At 42.8% G+C, this 18314-nt stretch overlaps 4 protein-coding genes across 4 annotated transcripts; 2 read left to right on the forward strand and 2 right to left on the reverse strand.

Moving 5' to 3' along the window:
• Nucleotides 1-1345: 1345 nt before the first annotated feature.
• On the forward strand, nt 1346-3408 carry PCYB_111420 (hypothetical protein; the record flags this gene model as incomplete). The annotated part of the gene is made up of 2 exons (XM_004223020.1): nt 1346-2223; nt 2358-3408. Coding segments are annotated over 2 exons (1929 nt in total), but the record flags the coding sequence as incomplete, so codon positions are not given.
• Nucleotides 3409-5566: 2158 nt separating this feature from the next.
• Nucleotides 5567-11500, forward strand: PCYB_111430 (hypothetical protein; the record flags this gene model as incomplete). Its single annotated transcript, XM_004223021.1, has 1 exon — nt 5567-11500. A coding segment is annotated over one exon (5934 nt), but the record flags the coding sequence as incomplete, so codon positions are not given.
• Nucleotides 11501-15500: 4000 nt separating this feature from the next.
• PCYB_111440 (hypothetical protein) lies at nt 15501-15944 on the reverse strand (the record flags this gene model as incomplete). Its single annotated transcript, XM_004223022.1, has 2 exons — nt 15501-15563; nt 15609-15944. The coding sequence occupies 2 exons, from the start codon at nt 15942-15944 to the stop codon at nt 15501-15503; spliced, it is 399 nt and encodes a 132-aa protein (XP_004223070.1).
• A 1598-nt stretch (nt 15945-17542) lies between these two features.
• On the reverse strand, nt 17543-18114 carry PCYB_111450 (hypothetical protein; the record flags this gene model as incomplete). The annotated part of the gene is made up of 2 exons (XM_004223023.1): nt 17543-17821; nt 18007-18114. 2 exons carry the CDS (start codon nt 18112-18114, stop codon nt 17543-17545), a joined length of 387 nt encoding a protein of 128 aa, XP_004223071.1.
• Nucleotides 18115-18314: the final 200 nt, after the last annotated feature.

Below are 18314 nucleotides of genomic sequence, written 5' to 3' on the forward strand. Positions count from 1 at the left end.
CTTTTTTTGTCTTNNTCCCTTCTTTTTTTTTTTTTCCTTCCCCCCGTTCCCCCAGCTATATATGCCCAAACGTACAATTTTAACATGCACGCATTTTGTAGGCCGCATGAGTATATTTTTTTTTTCAAGCCATGCTAGCACGCCAAGCACAAATTGGCTGAGCCACGTACATAACGCCTAAGCGCACGTCGTACGGAAGTGTTACTGTATGCATTGTACGTATGTAGCATTATACCGTGTCGTATTGTATACACTGCATATATCCCAGTCGCAAAAGAAACGAGAGCTCCTTTTCCTTCGAAGCAAAACTTGCATAGCTCTGCAAAACGGCAAAGCTCTGCAAAACTTCGCATACCACTGCTACAGCTTTATATTACTTCTCTCACTCACGCTAGCTTGGCACTTTCGCGTTTTTTCCTACCCCCTTTATGTACTTTCCTGTTTTACTCACCACACGTAAATTTCGCGAACGTTTTTACAAAGTAGTACCCGTTCACCATTCACCCTTCACCATTCACCATTTATCGTTCACCCTTCACCCTTTACCCACATTTTGTGACCATTTTTTTTTTTTTCAAATTTCCTAGCATGTACCAACTCCACGCATGCGCGATACGTGAAGAACGCAACCCTTTTAACTGAAAACAATTAACTCTTCAAAATGAGCCTCTGAATGACTGGCCCCCATTCTACAGCTTGGCGAAAGCGGCCGCTCAGCGTTTTTCTCCGTGGAGCTGTCGCACAGTCAGAGGACTGAGCTGACCACCGGACGAACAAAGGAAGGAGGGTGCAACCCTGCCGATTCGGTCCCTCGGTTAAACGTTTCTCGCAGGAAGGAAAAACAAAAAATAAGAAACAAAAAAAAAAAGAAAAGCTCAACGAGGCATTTTTTTTTTTCCCCTCATTTCCTTCTAGCATCCCATCCCTTTAATCTTCCCAAGAGCGCTCCCTTTTTGTTCATACGTTTCTACATTCGTGCGTATACATTTTATTTACCACACCGTCACTCCCACCCCGTGCGTATGTTTGTACCGCCTGCTATGAACTTCCCCCCACGACGCATATCTTCACCTACGTAGATAAAGGGACATACATATACTTGCTCTGTATGTGCCGAGGCAAGGGGAGGGGGGTACATGTAAGTCGCTCCTTCTAACCCCCCTGAGTGAATGCCACCACATTACATGTGGGAATTCCCCCCACAGTAGCGCATCTGCAAACGTGTTCACACGTAAAAGCGGAAAGAGGCGCACATAGCTGCAAACGTCGGGAGAACACACTCCCGCTGTTCTTCTTTCACCCAATTTCTTTCCCCTTAATACGACTGCTACCCGTCGCTCGAAAAATGTACCTGAGCAAGGAAAAGAAGGACCACGAGGAGGAGGGGAAACGAGGCGTGGGGGCAAAAAACCCATCAAGCCAAAGAAACAGAAAGTATGGAAGAAATGCAAAACATCCCGCATCAGTATATAACAATAGATATATTAACAAATTTCATAAAAGAAACAGTGACCTTCGGACAAAAAAAGGGAACCATGGAATGATGACCTTTGGAAATTTATCCCTAAATAGTAGCCACCAACATATGAAGGCAGAAAATATAAAAGCCAATCAAATATACTTTAGCAAAAATAGCATCAATAGAAGTAGCAAGGATATCACAAGAACGACTGTTTATAAAAAAAATTACTTCGGACAGGATAACATTAATTATAATACTTTCATAAATTCACAAACACCTGTCTGTTCATTTCATATAGAAAAAACAGAAGAAGACATAAAAAATCAAAACAAATTTAACGAGACTGTGTACAGAAGTAACGATAAAAATGTACTAAAAGAAGAGACCAACTCTCTCTTCCCTTCTTTTGTTGAAGAAGTAAATTTTACAAACCACCTAGTTCAGTTATCTGCCATTCTTGTCCTCTCCAATAATGATAAAATTTTTAACAACTTAGAATTTGAAGGGAAGACCACCCCCTCTCCTAATGACTGCAATTTGTGCATCTATGTCAATGTAATAAATAAGTACACCTCTCAGTATTACAAGCAGCTTTATCCTGTGTCTTATAATTTTAAAAATCGGCTTTTGTTTGCTACTCCAAGTAGTTCCTCTGTTGTCGATTCTTCTCTCCTCGTTGACAAAATAATCATTAAGGGGAATTTCAAGACCCTCTCTCTCATCGTGTTGGGTCAACCGGAGGAAATAACCGACGCGTTGATGTAAGTGCTGCAGGGAAAAGTCACCTCGATGATGGCAATTTTTCTCGTTCTTCACCATTAACGCGGTCATCTTGTATACAGTCGATTTCGTAGCAACATCTTTATGTCACCCACCACACACAACCCATTTGCAGATCCTACCGAGAAAACCTCCTAGACGGTAACCTCAGGAGCAAGATCGGCGAAGACACACTTGACGTTGAAAACATAGACTTGGAGAAGGACGATTTGTATGTCCCCAGGAGACCCGTCGATATTAGAACGTATAACATCAACACGCTTATTGATGAGAAGCTCATTTCGAAGCAGCCCAGTGAGGGAAATTATTTCGACAAAATTGATTGGCCCCTCGGGGGTACACAGGATGAGGGCGGTGGACCCAGCAAACTGGGCGGAATTGGTGAAATTGGCCAACCTGGGGAATCGCACCATCCGCAGCAACTGCTTCGACTGAAGCACCTGTCTGACCTCCTAGAGGAACAGTTCCTAAAAAATAATGCGGATCAGATTGCAAACTCAAACTGTGAAGATGCCACGAAAGGGGAAAAAAATGAAGACGACCATAATAGCCCCCTCGAAAGTAAGCAGATAAATGGGGAAAACATCGAAGCGACACAAACAAAACAATCGCAGGAACACACCAGTGATGTCATTGACATGAACGAAAAGGAAAGTGAAAAAAATCCCATCAAAAAAGAGAGCATGACATGCTTCATCCCACCGGACAATGAACTCATAATAAAGATACTAAACGAATTTACCGAATTGTATAAAATCAGAAAATACATTTCAAAGGACGATTGCATAACGTATAGGAAAATTATTAAATATGGGATGATGTGGATCTTCTACATATTCAATCAAATAAAAAAAGATCAGGACAACTTTCTTTTTAACTATGCAAAGTACACCGAAATTAAGACGTGCGATATATTAGGTTGTTTGTTATTACTTAGGAGATGTGCACTTTATTCCGAGCTAGCCAAGGACCTAATACATATGAATTTCAATTCGCACATGATTTATATGGACCCCCAACACCCCCATGTCTTGATCAATTTAGTTGACATGCTCAGTGTTAATAACGTTTACTTCTTTTCGTCCTGGAAAATTAAGACCTCCATTTTGAAATCCCTCATCGCGCTCATATCAGATGCCTATGTCATGAGTCACTTTTGCAGCTATGTAAGTTGAAAAAAAAGAAAAAGAAAAGAAATTAAAAAAAAGAAAATAAAAAAAGTAAAAAATGTAAAATAAAGTAAAAAACGTAAAATAAAGTAAAACAAAATATAGAAAAAAAACGAGAGAGGTGCGCATGCACTTCGAGAGATACGTCCTGCTGGACCCCAACCCTTTTGCGCGTTCCCCCCCCTGAGCGTACATTCGTATGTATATGCCATGTAGACGAGCGCGCTCGTGTGTTTATATTTGCATCCTATTGTGTTGTGCTTCACAAACATTTCTATCTGTTGCAGCCATGTGGAAGATCGCCTTGTGCGTTTTCCCACCCTTCTTATGTATTTTTTGTAAGCATAGAGGAGGCATTTTTTTTTTTTTATGTACACGTTTGTTACCCCTCGGTGTGAAATAACCGTGACACTTCTGTGTATGCTCACTCACGTAGAGCATTTTCCCAGGGGGATTTACCCAAGTGTTTTGGTTGGCCTACGTGTCGTAGCAATTTGCAGCGGTTCCGTTGATTCGTCCGCTGTCCGCTTGCCACATTTTTTTTTTTTTTTTTGTTTCATTTTTCGTGTTTTATTTTCTTCTTGACGCCATGCGGAGGCGAACAATGCGATGCGAGCTCTATCCCCTCCCCTTAGCTCCCATTACATAGTATTTTTTCCCCTCCATACAACGACGAAATGATATACGTGCCCAACGCATTTTAAATGCCTCATTTGTTTTCCGTTTTGTCGTACTCATCGCCACTCGACACCTGCGTTTTTGCACCAGCATTATTCACACCCAGTTGTTTATCCACCCTCATCACCATCACCTTCGCCAGCTCTATAACCGCCCCCTCCGCACACCGGCGCGAGTTCATTTGTTTGCTACGTAAAGCACACTGTGCCATTTCGTGAATTTGCCTCTTTTTTTCCCATATGGGAACAACACTCCTCGAAGGGGAGATGAAGCCAATTTGAAAGCATTCGCCCAAATTGCACCTCCATGCGAGTGTGCATATTTATTAAGCTAGACAGTGGGGGGTTGTACGTGCGCATATGGTCACCCTCGCGGGTACCGCGAAACTGCTTTGCAACTTTGCAATTTTGTTTTCTCCTTTTTGGGGGGAACAGCAATTGGAGGAAGTACAGCGTGACGCGGCACGGCGCGATTACACATGTGCCCTCCATGAGTGAACGTGTGCATGTGGTGTGTGCTACAGCACCTGCCCAGTCAGCAGCGCAGGGAAAGGGAACAGCAAATGATAATGCTTATCATTTTGTTACTCTTTTTTTTGCTACTCTTTTTTTTGCCACTCGTTTTTTTGTTACTCATTTTTTTGTTTTATCTTTTTTTTTTTTCTTTTTTACCCCCCTGCAGGTGGACGAGAATGGAGAAACGCCCTACCAGAAATTGCTCAAGGTGTCCTCAAACAACAAAATGAAGAGGTAAGCCATGCCGCCCGCATAGTCCCACGCGTAGGCCCTCGGGTCTTTTTGTTTTGCCTAGCACCAGCTACCCGCTCGCTTTATTTTTTCTGCAAGTTGTGTTTCCCCATTTTTTACGCAACTCACTAAGCACCAAGTATTCCACATGTGTCCCTTCCTCATTGCCATCCCTACCGTAGGTACAACGCGAAGAGGTTGCTCGGAATCATCCTCTGCAGAGTGAAGCTGTACCAGCACATCAGCAGCTTCGAAAGAGCCGTGATGCACATCGTCGTGCAGAGGAGGAGCTATGAGAAGAAGCTGTTTAGCCAAACCGTCACGTCCAAGCTGATTTGCGAGTTGAAGAATGTTCACAAAGAATTATTTCAACACAGCTGTAGGCCAGAGAGTAAAAACAGTTGCTACGACGAATCCTACGAGGAGGAAATTTTTATTTTAGATGAAAAAAAAAAAAAAATTATTACCTGCACAAATTACATCATTATGTCATTTCATACTTAAAGCGAAATAAATTTTTTATTCTTTTTCTGTACATTTTAAAAGAATTTGAAATTTATTTAAAAAGCTCCCTGTTTTTAAATTCCTATGACATTGCTTTTGTAACGGCTGTGAACGACTTTTTGTTTTATTTCCTGAACTGTTCAGGTGGAATTAATTTCTTACTAAATTACAATTTCGCGATTTTCGAGAAATTGTACAAAAGCATATGTCTACTTATAAATAAAAAAATGAAAGACCTCAATGGAAAGGTGAACCAATTGATGACAGGCCAAGTGGATGGCCCAGGCACTGACCAAATGATCGATTCCAGCAGGACCAAAGGCGCGGACACTACTGAGCTTTCAAATGTGGGGGCCAAAATTCAACTCTTTAAAACAAAGTCGAATGAAGCTGCATCAAATTCGTATGACAGCGCGAGTGAAGCCAAGGGTGGTAGGACAGAGAAGGCCAGTGAAAATGACCCATCCTCTCACGAATTTGAGGACCCCTATAGCGAACGTGGCCAAGTCAGTGGGACCAAGCCCCTGCCCGAGGGGGACGACCCAATCGGCGGGGGGGGCCTAATCCCCCGGGGCAACACTGACAGCGGGTGCAGCGGAGGAGCAGCAGGAGGAGCAGTAGCAGCAGGAGGAGCAGCAGCAGCAGGAGCAGGGAACCTTGCCCCAGCCAACTCCTCTTACGAAAGGGATGACCCGAACGCAAGCGCGGAAAATCTGAAGCACCATTTCATATTCAACGAGAAGAACTTCTTCTATGACAACTCCAAGTGCATATACACCTACAACGATGTCCTGAGGAACAGGGACCTTTCAGACGATCAATATCTAGATGGGTTTAACTACAAAGACATGAAGAATGTCAGAAATTACTGCTCATACATATTATGCGCCTTGAAGACTTTTTTCAAGACCAACCTACTAATCCAACTCTTCTTCAATTCTGGAGGAAACATATCCTTGGAACACTTAAAATTTTTTAACGTCCTAAGTTCCTATCCCCTCCCAAAGTTGGCCCTCTTCAACAATGACAATTTTTATTACTTCTTCCTCCATCTTATTCATTTATTGTATTACTTTATCTACATGGAAAAGTTATACGAAGAAGGACTTTCAAGTGGGGGCCCAGCAACTAGCAAGCCCAATTGTATGAATTTGGGCCAAGAAGACGAAAAAAGAGAAGGCACAGAGAAGGAGAGTGAGCGCAAACGAAAGGGGGTACAATCATCCACAATTGATACATTAACAAATATGGATAAAACACACGGACTGAGTAACTCTCATGTGAGTAACAACACCAACGAATGCATTCTAGTCACCATCAGATACCTCCTCGGAATTGTTTACAACTTAATTTTTTATGATGAGTCTGGGCATTATGTGTACCACCTGGGCTACTCCATATATGTGTGCCTTGAAGAAATCAAAAACATCACAGGGGAGGTGAAAAAGAACAAAGACTACTCCTTTGGTAATCTGAATAGTAATTTTCCAAATAGAATTCTACTGAAAAATTATCTAAGTAATGACAAGCTGTTTTATAATAACTACCTCTACTTGTATGATAACCTGAAGGGATTGTACTCCGACCTCTATCGCTATGAGAAGAAGAAGTTCAACGAAATGTCTCCGGGGAGGAAGAAGGAGCTCTACGAAGGTAGGCTCCTCAACGTGCTTAGTAACGCCACTGGGGGGGAAGCAGCGAATCAGGTCGCTAACTCACAGCAGGCCGCTAACACACAGCAGGCCGCCAACGCATGGGAGGCCGACCCGAGCGCCCCTGCGCAAAGCCTGGTCGACCAAATCAAAGAACGCATAAAGAAAAAGGAAAAAATGTACCTGGACTTACCCCCCCTAAAGTCGACCTACACACCAAATGTCACAAAAATAATCGAAAACTGCAAAGTAGAAAAGGACAGCAAGTACGTACTGAAAAAATCAAAGGAGTTAAATAATTACAACTGCAAGCTGAACAACGACATTTATATAAACAATTCCTCGAAGAACTGCTCGCGCCTGGGTAGTGGCAGCAGCACAAATCACCAATACGTAGAATTGTTAGAAGAACTGGATGATACCCCCCAAGAGAGTTACCCCCCAAATAGGAAGATAGACACCACCACGTATCCTTTTCTACCTCTGAACCTACTCTACTACTACATGAATTTGTGCCCCAATGTAAATTTCTTTTCCAAGTTGTATGATGAAAATGGGCTTAGACCGAAGGGCACACTGGAGGGGGAAGAAGATCAGAAGTACTTGATGCAAGAAGAGGGGGACTTTTTTTACCTTAACAGGCAAGGTGTTTTTCATAGCGACGAAGTGCACCACAGTAATTATATATTCGTGAAAAATGACAAAATTGATGAGACGAACAAGCCGATACGGGGCGAGAGCGCCAAGGAGAGGAAAAAACACAACCACAGCAGTGGTAAGTACAGCGGTAACAGCGGTAACAGCGGTAATAGCGGCAACAGCGGTAACAACGGTAACAGCGGTAACAGCGGAGGCAACGACAACAGCAACCTGCTCAGTGGTGGCGGCCAGCTGGAAGACGGGCCCTTCTTGGCCAACGCCAATTACGTAAGCAAGCACGAACACGGGAATTTTAAAAACATAGGAACGATACTCTACCAGGAAAATAACCTCGAGTTCATAATCAAATTGATAACCAAGTGTATCTTCTACCTAAATGGAAACACATTCAAACTAGCTCTCCTCAATTTTAACAAAATGAGCGGAAGAGTCCTTTACAAAATATTAAAAAATCGACGAAGAACTCTCTTTCTCGTAAAGTCAATTCTGAATATCCTTTTAAATTTTTTCTACAACTTAACGAGTAATGCTAATTCTATTTCGTTAAAGTCGTATAGAAATAGCGAGTTGTTTTATTCTCTCCTTTTTCTGCTGAACAAGTTATTGAGCTTTACCGACTGGTTGGGATCCAACAACACATCGGAATGCAATCATCATTCGTCTGTTTTCCTCCTAAGATATAACATCATTTATTTGCTTCGCATTTTTTACTTATGGTTTAATAAAACAAGTGATAATCAGTCTTTCCTTTTTCGATGCGTTTTGAAGTATACAAGAGTTCTCCCTTCCTTTAGTACATCTGGTTTGCTCCTCATTCTGACTTTTTTTGATTTAAAAAATATTTTTCCAAATTATATTTACTCCTTTTTCCTTGCCAAGAATTTAAAGGGAATTTGCTTCGACTCTGAGAAGGCTAGTGCATCTTTGGAGGAACTCGCCAAGGAGCAGCAGAGTCAAATGCAACAGAGGGGAGACCCGCTGGGGGAGGACATGCAGATGGAAGACTCGGAGTGGGAGGAAGTAACCGAGGTAGGAGAATCAGAGGAGGAATGCGAAGATGACGAGGTCGATAAAACGAAACAGGAGTACGAAGTTGACGTGGTGGGAGAAGCTGACACAGCAGAAGAAGAAAAACCCACAAGGGGAAGCAAACAAACGAAAAGTAAACGAACCGCAAACAAGGCTAGAGGCAGAAAGGGAAAGAAAAACAAAAATGACGGACATGCAACGGAGGTGCCCAGCCAAATTGATGGGGAACCCAACCCAGAAGGGGACTCACCTAAAGGGGACTCACCTAAAGGGGACGCACCCAAGGGGGACTCATCCAAAGGGGACGCATCCAAGGGGAACCCACCAAATGGTGATAGCCCCAATGAAGAGGCGCAAGACCATGTGGCAAATGAGGAAGAAGCCTACTCGGAAGGTCTGCAACCAAGCAGGTGCCCTCAAACAGGGGGAGAGAAAAACGAGCACGATGAAAACCAGGACGAGTTCCCGAGCCTTGCAAAAGATTGCACCTCTCCGTATGACAAATGGGCGGTGTGCAGGAAGAACCGAAAAACGTTCGATCGTTATGCGCTTGAGCTGGACCGCCCCTGTGATACCTTCTTAAGCGACGTGGAGGAAGACACAAAGAAGGAAGAACAGGATGAAGTGGCCAACCACAACGGAGAACCGAATCATCACAACGGAGAACCGAATCACCACAACGCAGACCCCCTCCATGAGAACAGCCTAAGCAGAGTTAACCCCACAGGTGAGTCAACCTATCGTGAGGAATTCAACACGGAAGGAAATGAAACCTCAAATGAAAACCCACACACAAAATTAAGCGAAGAATTGTACATAGAAAACATGGGTAATCCAAACGCTCAAGACAATCAAGGCAAGAACTTAGAAAGGGTCGTTATGTACTGCAAGCTAGATGACGCATTTCAAGAAAATGAAGACAAAACGCTATACCTTTGTTGCGACATAAATGTGATGAAGCGAATTTTAAATGAAAATCTGTGCGAGCAATTCCGAGTTCTCAATTTAGCTCACTCGACGGATGAACATGAAGAAGTGATAGAGGCCGATAGAAAAAACAACCAACAGATGTATCGTCACCATAACAGGTCATTAATAGGAAACTTGGCACTCAACCTTAGCGATGTAGATGATGAAACTAGTAAAGAAAATAATAACAATAAGGAGGAGGGTTCGAATAGCCCCAATAATTTTAACATACTCAATGATGATAGCTTGGCGAAGAATTATATTGGGAATAACTACAAGGGAATCTCCTTCCTATCGACACGAAAACTCCTTTGCAGGAAAGGGATGAAACAGTTATCACGTCCGTGCAGTGGCAAAGATGCAAGCCTTGTCGGAGGGGGGGGCATATCATTTTTGTCTTCAGAATTTAAAGACCAGTACAGTGAGGAGGATGACCAGTGCCTTCAAAACAGTTTCGCCTTCAATAATTTTAAATACGCGGGGGGAGGGATAATCAGCGAAGAGGGACCCAATAGTGTCGATCCTGGTGCTGCCAACGATGACGACTTCTATCGCGCAAGTTGCGACAGAACAGATGAGAAGTCGAGTAAGCAGCCCCTTTGGGGAGGGGACTACTCCCCACAGCTGGGGTTGGATGCGAAGGGGAAAAAACCCACCGGTGTGTTATCGCCAAACCGAACCGCCTCCATCCGCGTGACATGCCCGTATGCAATTAAAAATTTTGTAAACCAAAGTGAAGAAAATTGTGCGGAACATATCCTAAAAAAGATCAGGCGAAATGAGCACCTCGTAGAGCAGCATATCAACCTGAGCAGGTTAAGCCAAGTGGAGAGGGAAAAAATATATCTAATAAAAAGGGAATTGAAAATAAGAGAGTACACCAATTTGGAAGATCTGTGTGATTACATCAACTTCATTGTAAGAATAAGTAAAACGAATAACGTAATTGGTCGCGCTTTGAGCACGTACTGTTGTGTTCTGCTTCTTAATCACAGAATCCCGATTTTTTCAATCCTCTTTACTCACATATATAGCATTATGAACCAGTTAAAGAAGATAAACATGTATAACACGAATAGTAACGATGACGAGACAAGCATATGCATGAACAAAATAAACTTCTACTCATTCTATTCCTACAACAGTACCCAATTGAGTAACATTTTTTATACTTTCAATAAGGAGATCTACCTACTGAAGGAGCTATCCAACTTTTTTTCCTTCCTCTTGGAAATTTTTCACATGTGTTTTTTTAACAGCTATAAAAATAATTACAATAGATTAATAAGACTAATTTATTTACCATCGAAGAAGCTGCTTGATATCCTATACGACTTGATTCGCAACTTGAATGATATTTTTCCTCAGGAGCTCATTCGCTATGTGGTCAAACTATCCGCCACGATTTTCCGAGGCTACGCTTATGTGCTCTTCGTGTTCTTTAACAAGCACGCCATTTTACACAGTCAAAACAACCCCCTCGTGGTAACCTCTCCATGTGAAAGACCAAATGGATGCCCACAATTGCAGCAACAGGAGGAGTGCCTCTTCATACAAAAGAACCGCAACCCCGCAGAGCAGTTCACCTCGTGTCGAGACGAACAAAAGGAGAATGGCACCAGAAGTACCAACGGAGACTATTCCTTCCTCAACCAAAAAGTCCTCGTTTCGTGTCCTAACTACGTAAAGTATATCAAATTTTTTGTGCAATACTATGCCGAATTAATAAACACGAAAAATGTGATCGATGATGAGAACAAAAAGAAAGTACTCTACAAATATTCTCATTACGTGGATCTCAAAACGGTACATCTGTGTTTGATAAATATTTACGAAATTGTGAAGAACCGGGTTTTCTTTTTTTTCTCCTTCTTCAAAGTTCAGAGGGGGTTAGCCAACTTATTCTTTAGGTACGTACACAGGAGCAAAAGTAGGAAGGAAGGCGCCCCACTCCTGTTTAGCACTCAATATTGGGGGAACACACAAAGGGGTGCCACAAAAATGGATGACGCGCAAACAGCCCAGCTGCTTCCCACACTGACACCCTGTGAAGAAACCGAAATGGCCTTCATTCACCTGTTCGACTTCTACCTAAAGCCAAACAGGCATATAAACCTCTCCTACCTCCTGGAATTTTTCTCCTGCTTGTGTAACGTCATCCAAGACATGAATTACAAAATTATTGAGCTTTATCAATACATAAATGTGATAGATATCATAATAAGTATAATTTTCCAGATTGTTGATTACAACTTTAACTCCCTCTTTATTCTCCACTACTTGGTCTCCCCCGATGTATCAGCAGTCACTCGGCACGTAAACAGAGTGATGAGGATTCACCAAACTGAGAGACTTCACCAAACTGAGAGACTTCACCAAACAGGAGAAGCCTACCATTTAGCTCAAAGCAATTCCACCAGTACTGAATTTAAAGAGAAAAACGAAAACAAAGTAAACACTTTTGAAAAAAAAAAAAAAAAACAATGCTTCTCCTACCCAATGTGGATAACTTCAAGAAGAACTTCCTATCCGGTCTTCTGAACAGTTTGGAAAATCTGCATCGCTGTATGAACAGAAAATTGCATGACCAATCGTATCAAGTGAACCCATTTAATGATCCCAATGGAGACAACGTTCAAAGTGGAAAGAGAGACGACTGTAGTGATGAGATTACAAGAAGCACTGACACGAATGCGATGAAGGTGGATGACAAAGCGGAACAACGAGACGAAGCGGCGACTCAATCCACATGTATGAATAGAAACAAACAAAATGGTGATATCGGAACAAGTGGTGCAGAGCCCCCCTTGTACCTCCTCTCAGTTGCCCTTTTAAATCTTATCCACAAGGTGAAGTTGGTAAAAGAACGAGTACTCACTTTGAATGCATGCTTCGTGCCCACTATCACGTTTAAGACTTTTCTCCTTTTCGTTTGCTACGAGATGAACGAGTTGAAGAATATTTATCGAGCCCAAACTGCGAAGAGAAACTTCTCAGCGGTGCAGGTAGTACCCGGGGGGGAAGCTAACCAGAAGAGGAGGCGACGCACCGAGGGCGACGCTGCAGTAGATAACAATGCTGAAGTAGGTAACGATGCTGAAGTAGGTAACGATGCTGCAGTAGATAACAATGCTGAAGGAGGTAACGATGCTGAGCCCAAGGAGGATATTCGCAATGCCGAGGAGGATGAACAATCGGGTGCCGCCAAGGAGAGCAGCACTATTGAGGAGCGATCTGCGAACAATGACCCTGCGATGAACAATGCCCTCACGAGTAACAGCGACCCTGCGAACAATGCCCCTGCCGCGTCTGGCCCCGCCGCGTCTGACCCGGCCGCCACCCACACGAAGGATTGCGCCGCCCTGTGCTGCTCCATCTTCAACGACGCCAACATGACGATAAACAGCCAATTCCTGTTTAAAAAACTGAGCGACGTTTTTTACGACCCAAACGTTCTTAACAAAGTAACCAAGTCGTTTGAATCCCACCAGCACATAGACGATAATTACCTCATCACAGTGAAGAACATGAATGCGAGTATCTCCATTCCCTCCGTAAACAAAAAGTTATACGACCACTGCTCACACCTCTTTGCTGACATCCAATCGAGAATATATCTAAATGAAAACGACCAGGACAGAAATAGCTTCACTCTCTTTAACGTATCACAAGAAAGTAAGTCTAAAGAAATCGAAGAGCAACATGCATTGTATAATTATATAACCCTACTGAAAGAAGAAAAGAACAAAATGTTAAGGAAAAAAATGGATGCTAAAAATAATGTACAGGTTGCTCAGACCAAAGGGGGTAAACAGTATAAGAGGAGTGACAAGAACACCTTTGAAGACCATTTTAGGAACCGAAAAACTGCCTCCTCTCGGGCCCCCTCCAAGCACGTGGATGATTACGAAGCTAACAATGCCGCCAACAATTCCGCCAACAATGCCGCCAACAATGCCGCCAATAATGATGGCAGCGGTAACCTAAACGGAAAGGAAAACGAAAAAGAAAATGAAAACGAAAATGAGCAAGCCGTTACCGTTAGAGAAAATAATGAAATGTCCCTTGAGGCCACTAACAAAGGGGATATCATAAGTGGCCAAAAAGGAGGATCCAAAAATGCAGCCACAAAACATATGCACACACAGGATAAAAACAAAATGAACAGAACTACCAACCGGGTTTACAAAACGAACAACACGAGCAACAGCGGGGTAGACGGCAATGTTAATGACATCATCGGAAACGACATCACGGGGGTGCCCACCAACATGAATATGGTGAAGAATGATATTTATGCTACTAAACCTGGGGAGAGGACTAACAAAAGGAACAACCAGAAGGGCGCTGGCAGAAGGCGCGCCGATGGTTACACATCGGGAGGTGCTAGGGGCGAGTATCAACAAGAGGCGAACTATGACTCCAACTATGATGCGAACCACGACATGAACCATGACATGAACCGCGACCCAGAGTACAACCCCAACTATGACGCGAGTTACAACCCCAACTATGACCCAAGTTACGACCCCAACTATGACGCGAATTACGACCCCAACTATGACGCGAATTACGACCCCAACTACGACCCAAGTTTCGAGCCAAACCTGGACCACCATGATGACTACGACCAGTACGACCCAAGAGATCATATGAACACCCACGGCTACGACATGGACGGAGAAGAACAGAACCCATACGATCCCATGAACAATTATTCAAATGAAGATAATTTGGTAATGAATGCCTCTAACCGACCAAGTCACCATCCCAACGACCTCTACGACGCGAATCACGCCCTCCACAGTTATAACAATAAAAATGACCTAAACCAGGATGACATGGACAACAACATGAACGCGAATGACTACAACGTAACTTTGCACCACGATGAGAAATTTGACGTACCGTATGGAGGCCAATTTTCAAACCATACAGAAAGTAAGGTCAGTGGTAATGCCAACATGAGTAGCGACATGAGTAGCGACATGACTAGTAACACCAATCTCCAGCAGGGAAACGAAAACGGAGAAGCCACTCAAGTGGCCAATAAAAACTCACAGTTTGAAGACTGCACCTGCTACAAATTCAATTTAGTTGGATGGAAAGAATTTTCAGAGGATGGCCACAAAAACGATTTAGACGTTTGCAAAATTGTTAACAAGCCAGTTCTGCTTAGGGACCCCAGAATTAAAATGAAATTTCTTAAAATTCTCGACAGACATAAAAATATAAAAGATATATTTAAGAAGCTCGGCGTTGACATAAAGTGAATTCATGGGAAGACGCGTCGCAGGGAAGAAGCGTCGCAGGGAAGAAGCGTCGCAGGGGAGGGGCACCCCAGGGGAGAAGCACCCCAGGAGAGAGGCACCTCCTTATTGCAGCCTCCACATGGCGAATCCACACCCCTATCAACATGCAGCGCTTCATTTCTTGACCATGCCAAAAAGGAAAAAGCTTCCAATATATCATGAGCCCTCCCAACTCGTCGCTCAGCCAGACCTTCCAATTGTTATGGCACAATTTTGTCATTCACCCGATGAGGGGGTCTCCCAATTTGATCACCCTACAGAAAGCGCACAGCACATCGAACCGCTAATTAATTCACGTCACTCTTCACTTCACCAATGGGGGGGATACAAGAACCTTCCCATGTCTCTCTCCACATGCTGTTAAATCTTTCACTTCGCATAACAGTTTTCACCCCATTTAGTTTTACTTTATGTTTGCTTCACCTCACCCCATTTCGTTTTACTGTATGTTTGCCTCACCCCATTTTCCCCCCTTCCTCCCTGAGGGGACCCGCCAAAGCACTTCGTGCAAACTTTGACCCCGTTTCCCTTTGTTGTGGTCACTTCCTCCACCTCAAATGTTTCGTGTTCATTTCATCATTAGGCTTTAACAATCTCCACACCTGTGGTTTCAGTAAATGCAATTTTGTCTCATGTTGCTTTAAGACACTAGCACTTCGCCTCCGGTCCGTATATCTTAATTTGGTTGACATTCCAGAATAGTTACATAAAGAATGACCTGCCTTCAAAACGTGTACTAACTTCGTTAGGGTTATGATAGATGGTGTTATAAATGCAAGTGTTTTCATAAAAGCTTCTTCGTTAAAATTTCCATCCTTCCTTAATTTCTTTAAGTACAACTCTAACGACTTCTCATTGTTCAGTGCGGTGGTGTTGAATGGGTATATCAATGGGAATGCAAGTCTACTTTGCAGCAGATTTATCAGCATATTGACGCGACATATCAGGAGCGACAGCCGCTTTTCCTTCCCCGGGGCGTTCATCTTGATTTACCCGTCGGTGCCAACTCGTCGGATGCCAACTCGTCGGATGGAAACTCGTCGGATGGCCACCGCGAAGAAATGTGGCCCTTGCAAATGCCAATGTTAAAACATCGCCCAGTTTATTACCTCCTACCTGTGCGCTGCGGGCATTTTCGAAAAAGGAGAAAAATTTTCAATCCGAAAATAACTCAGCTGAAGGGAACAATGTAACATAAAACATACCAGATGCATTCATGGGGGTGGAAAAATCAAAACAAATTGCTTCTTTCCTCCGCTTATGTAAAAAAAAAAAAAAACTCACGCTCGCACATTCTTTATACATACATATAATAAACGTACGAGGGGAAGAACCTTCGAAAAAAAAAAAAAAAAAAAAAACGCCGCCCCAATTTTTATAATCACCGTTCCGCCAACCTACGGGTGTAGAAAATGTAATAAGCGCTAAACAGCTGCGCTATCCGTTTATAATAAAAAGGGAAACCTTTTTTTTTTTTTTATTTTTGCACACATTCGTTTCGCACCAATTTGCGAGTTCACCCATTTTGAAAAGCGCTTATTTGAGAGTTCCCCTTCCGCTCTGGAACAACTTCATATTGGGGAAGGGGGCTATAAGTCCCTAAGACGCACCACTTGCGTGGCATCACGACCTTTCTGCGACATGGCACCCTGCACATCTCTCAAACAAGGGACCCATTTTACCTTACATTCCTCTCATGTTAACAAATGGAAGATAATCGATTCATGCGCGATGAGTAACCGCTGCTTGAACGTTGCTTGGACGCTACTCGAGCGGTGCACACGCTGTTGACAAAGTTACACAGGCTGTTATTATCTAAATGTGTGTAAACAACAAGCCAAAATGGTGAGTGACGTAAAATTTAAAACCGTGCATGTACATACAACGATGCAATCGTGTTGCTCAAAAAATGTACACTTTAAAAATTGCATGTAATATTGGGAAGATACCCCAAATGAAATAAAAAAAGCTTTTAAATTGTGACACATTCACTGCCCTGCCCTCCTTGGTGGATGGCGTCATTGTGTGTATAAAAAAGATACTTGCACCTGGTCCGTTTCGAAATTGTTAAAAAGAGGAGACCATTCTTCTACGATAAAGTGAGCCATAACTGATGGGCTTCCTAAATTTACAAAACATTTTTTTCAAGCTAAGATATTATTTGGACAAAGTATCAGTCAAATTTTAGCTACATAGACAAAGGGCTTATATTTTCTTTTGGGGGAGGGGGATCCCCACACATACACTTGTGAAGATATTAATATAGCCACGCTGCTTCCTCCCTCCGAGTTATTACTCTCCCAGGTGTTACATGTAAAATGCGTCCTCCTTGCGGAAGTGCCCTCCGTGTCATACCGTTATCACTTGTTAGCAGTGCCATTTTATCCTTTCTCCCTAATTTTTTCCTCAACAGAATTGCTGTGCAGGGGGGAAGGGAATTCAGTTAAAATGTCTCTACGCATATGCGCAGATCGAGGTGCCCATACTTTTTCTTGCTTCCACTTGGAGATAGGCATTTTTTTTTTTTCTTAAATTGATAGGGCTGTCCTCTCAAAAAGAACCAACTTTGCAAAACCCACTCTTAATGGTGGTGAATATTCCTCAATTCCCTGAGCGACTTAAAATCATCCTCCGATGCCCCACTGTATAGTTTACTCCCTAGATGATTCTCTTCCCTTTTTAAAATGTGCAATAGAGACTTGGCAGACTCTCTTATTTTTGTGTACGCTGCAGATGTTTCTTTAATCGTTCGGTCATATTCTAAGCGTGTTTGTAGCTTCTTGGTTATACTATGGCACACCTCTTGTAGCTTTTCGTTCAGCATGGCGATCTCCTTCTGCATTCTTTCTTTGTCCTCTTCCTCATGTTGGAGGTAAGCGGCAGAAAGGGGGGGGGAGAGGAAAAGGGAGAGATGAAATTTGGCAGAAGCAGGCAATTAATGAGCTTCACAAAAATCAGCTCATGTGTCGCTCCGAAGTACACGTAAAAAACGCATGTAACCCGTGGGCCTAAATGCGTTCACCACAACTTCTTCCATTTTTGTACCTTTAATATTTGCTCGTGAATTTCCTGCCTTTTTATTCGCAGTATTTCGATGCACTTGGACAGCTCGTCTTCGCTTTTGATAAGCGGCATCGCCTTCTTCCGGTCCATTTTTTGGCCAAATTGTTACACACAATTGTAAACGAATTTAGGAAGAAGGGTTAAGTTAAGCTGTCTTGTGTTTTTTTTTTTTAAATCATTTCATAATTTACACATAAACACAGTAGCAAAGCTTTTTTTTTTTTTTTTTCAAAGAAACTTGTGAATAAAAATAGCATTGCGCGAAAGTGGTCATACTATGTAACACACAA

The sequence above is a fragment of the Plasmodium cynomolgi genome, chromosome 11 (assembly GCF_000321355.1).
Source record: "Plasmodium cynomolgi strain B DNA, chromosome 11, whole genome shotgun sequence".
NCBI classification, from domain to species: Eukaryota; Apicomplexa; class Aconoidasida; order Haemosporida; family Plasmodiidae; genus Plasmodium; species Plasmodium cynomolgi.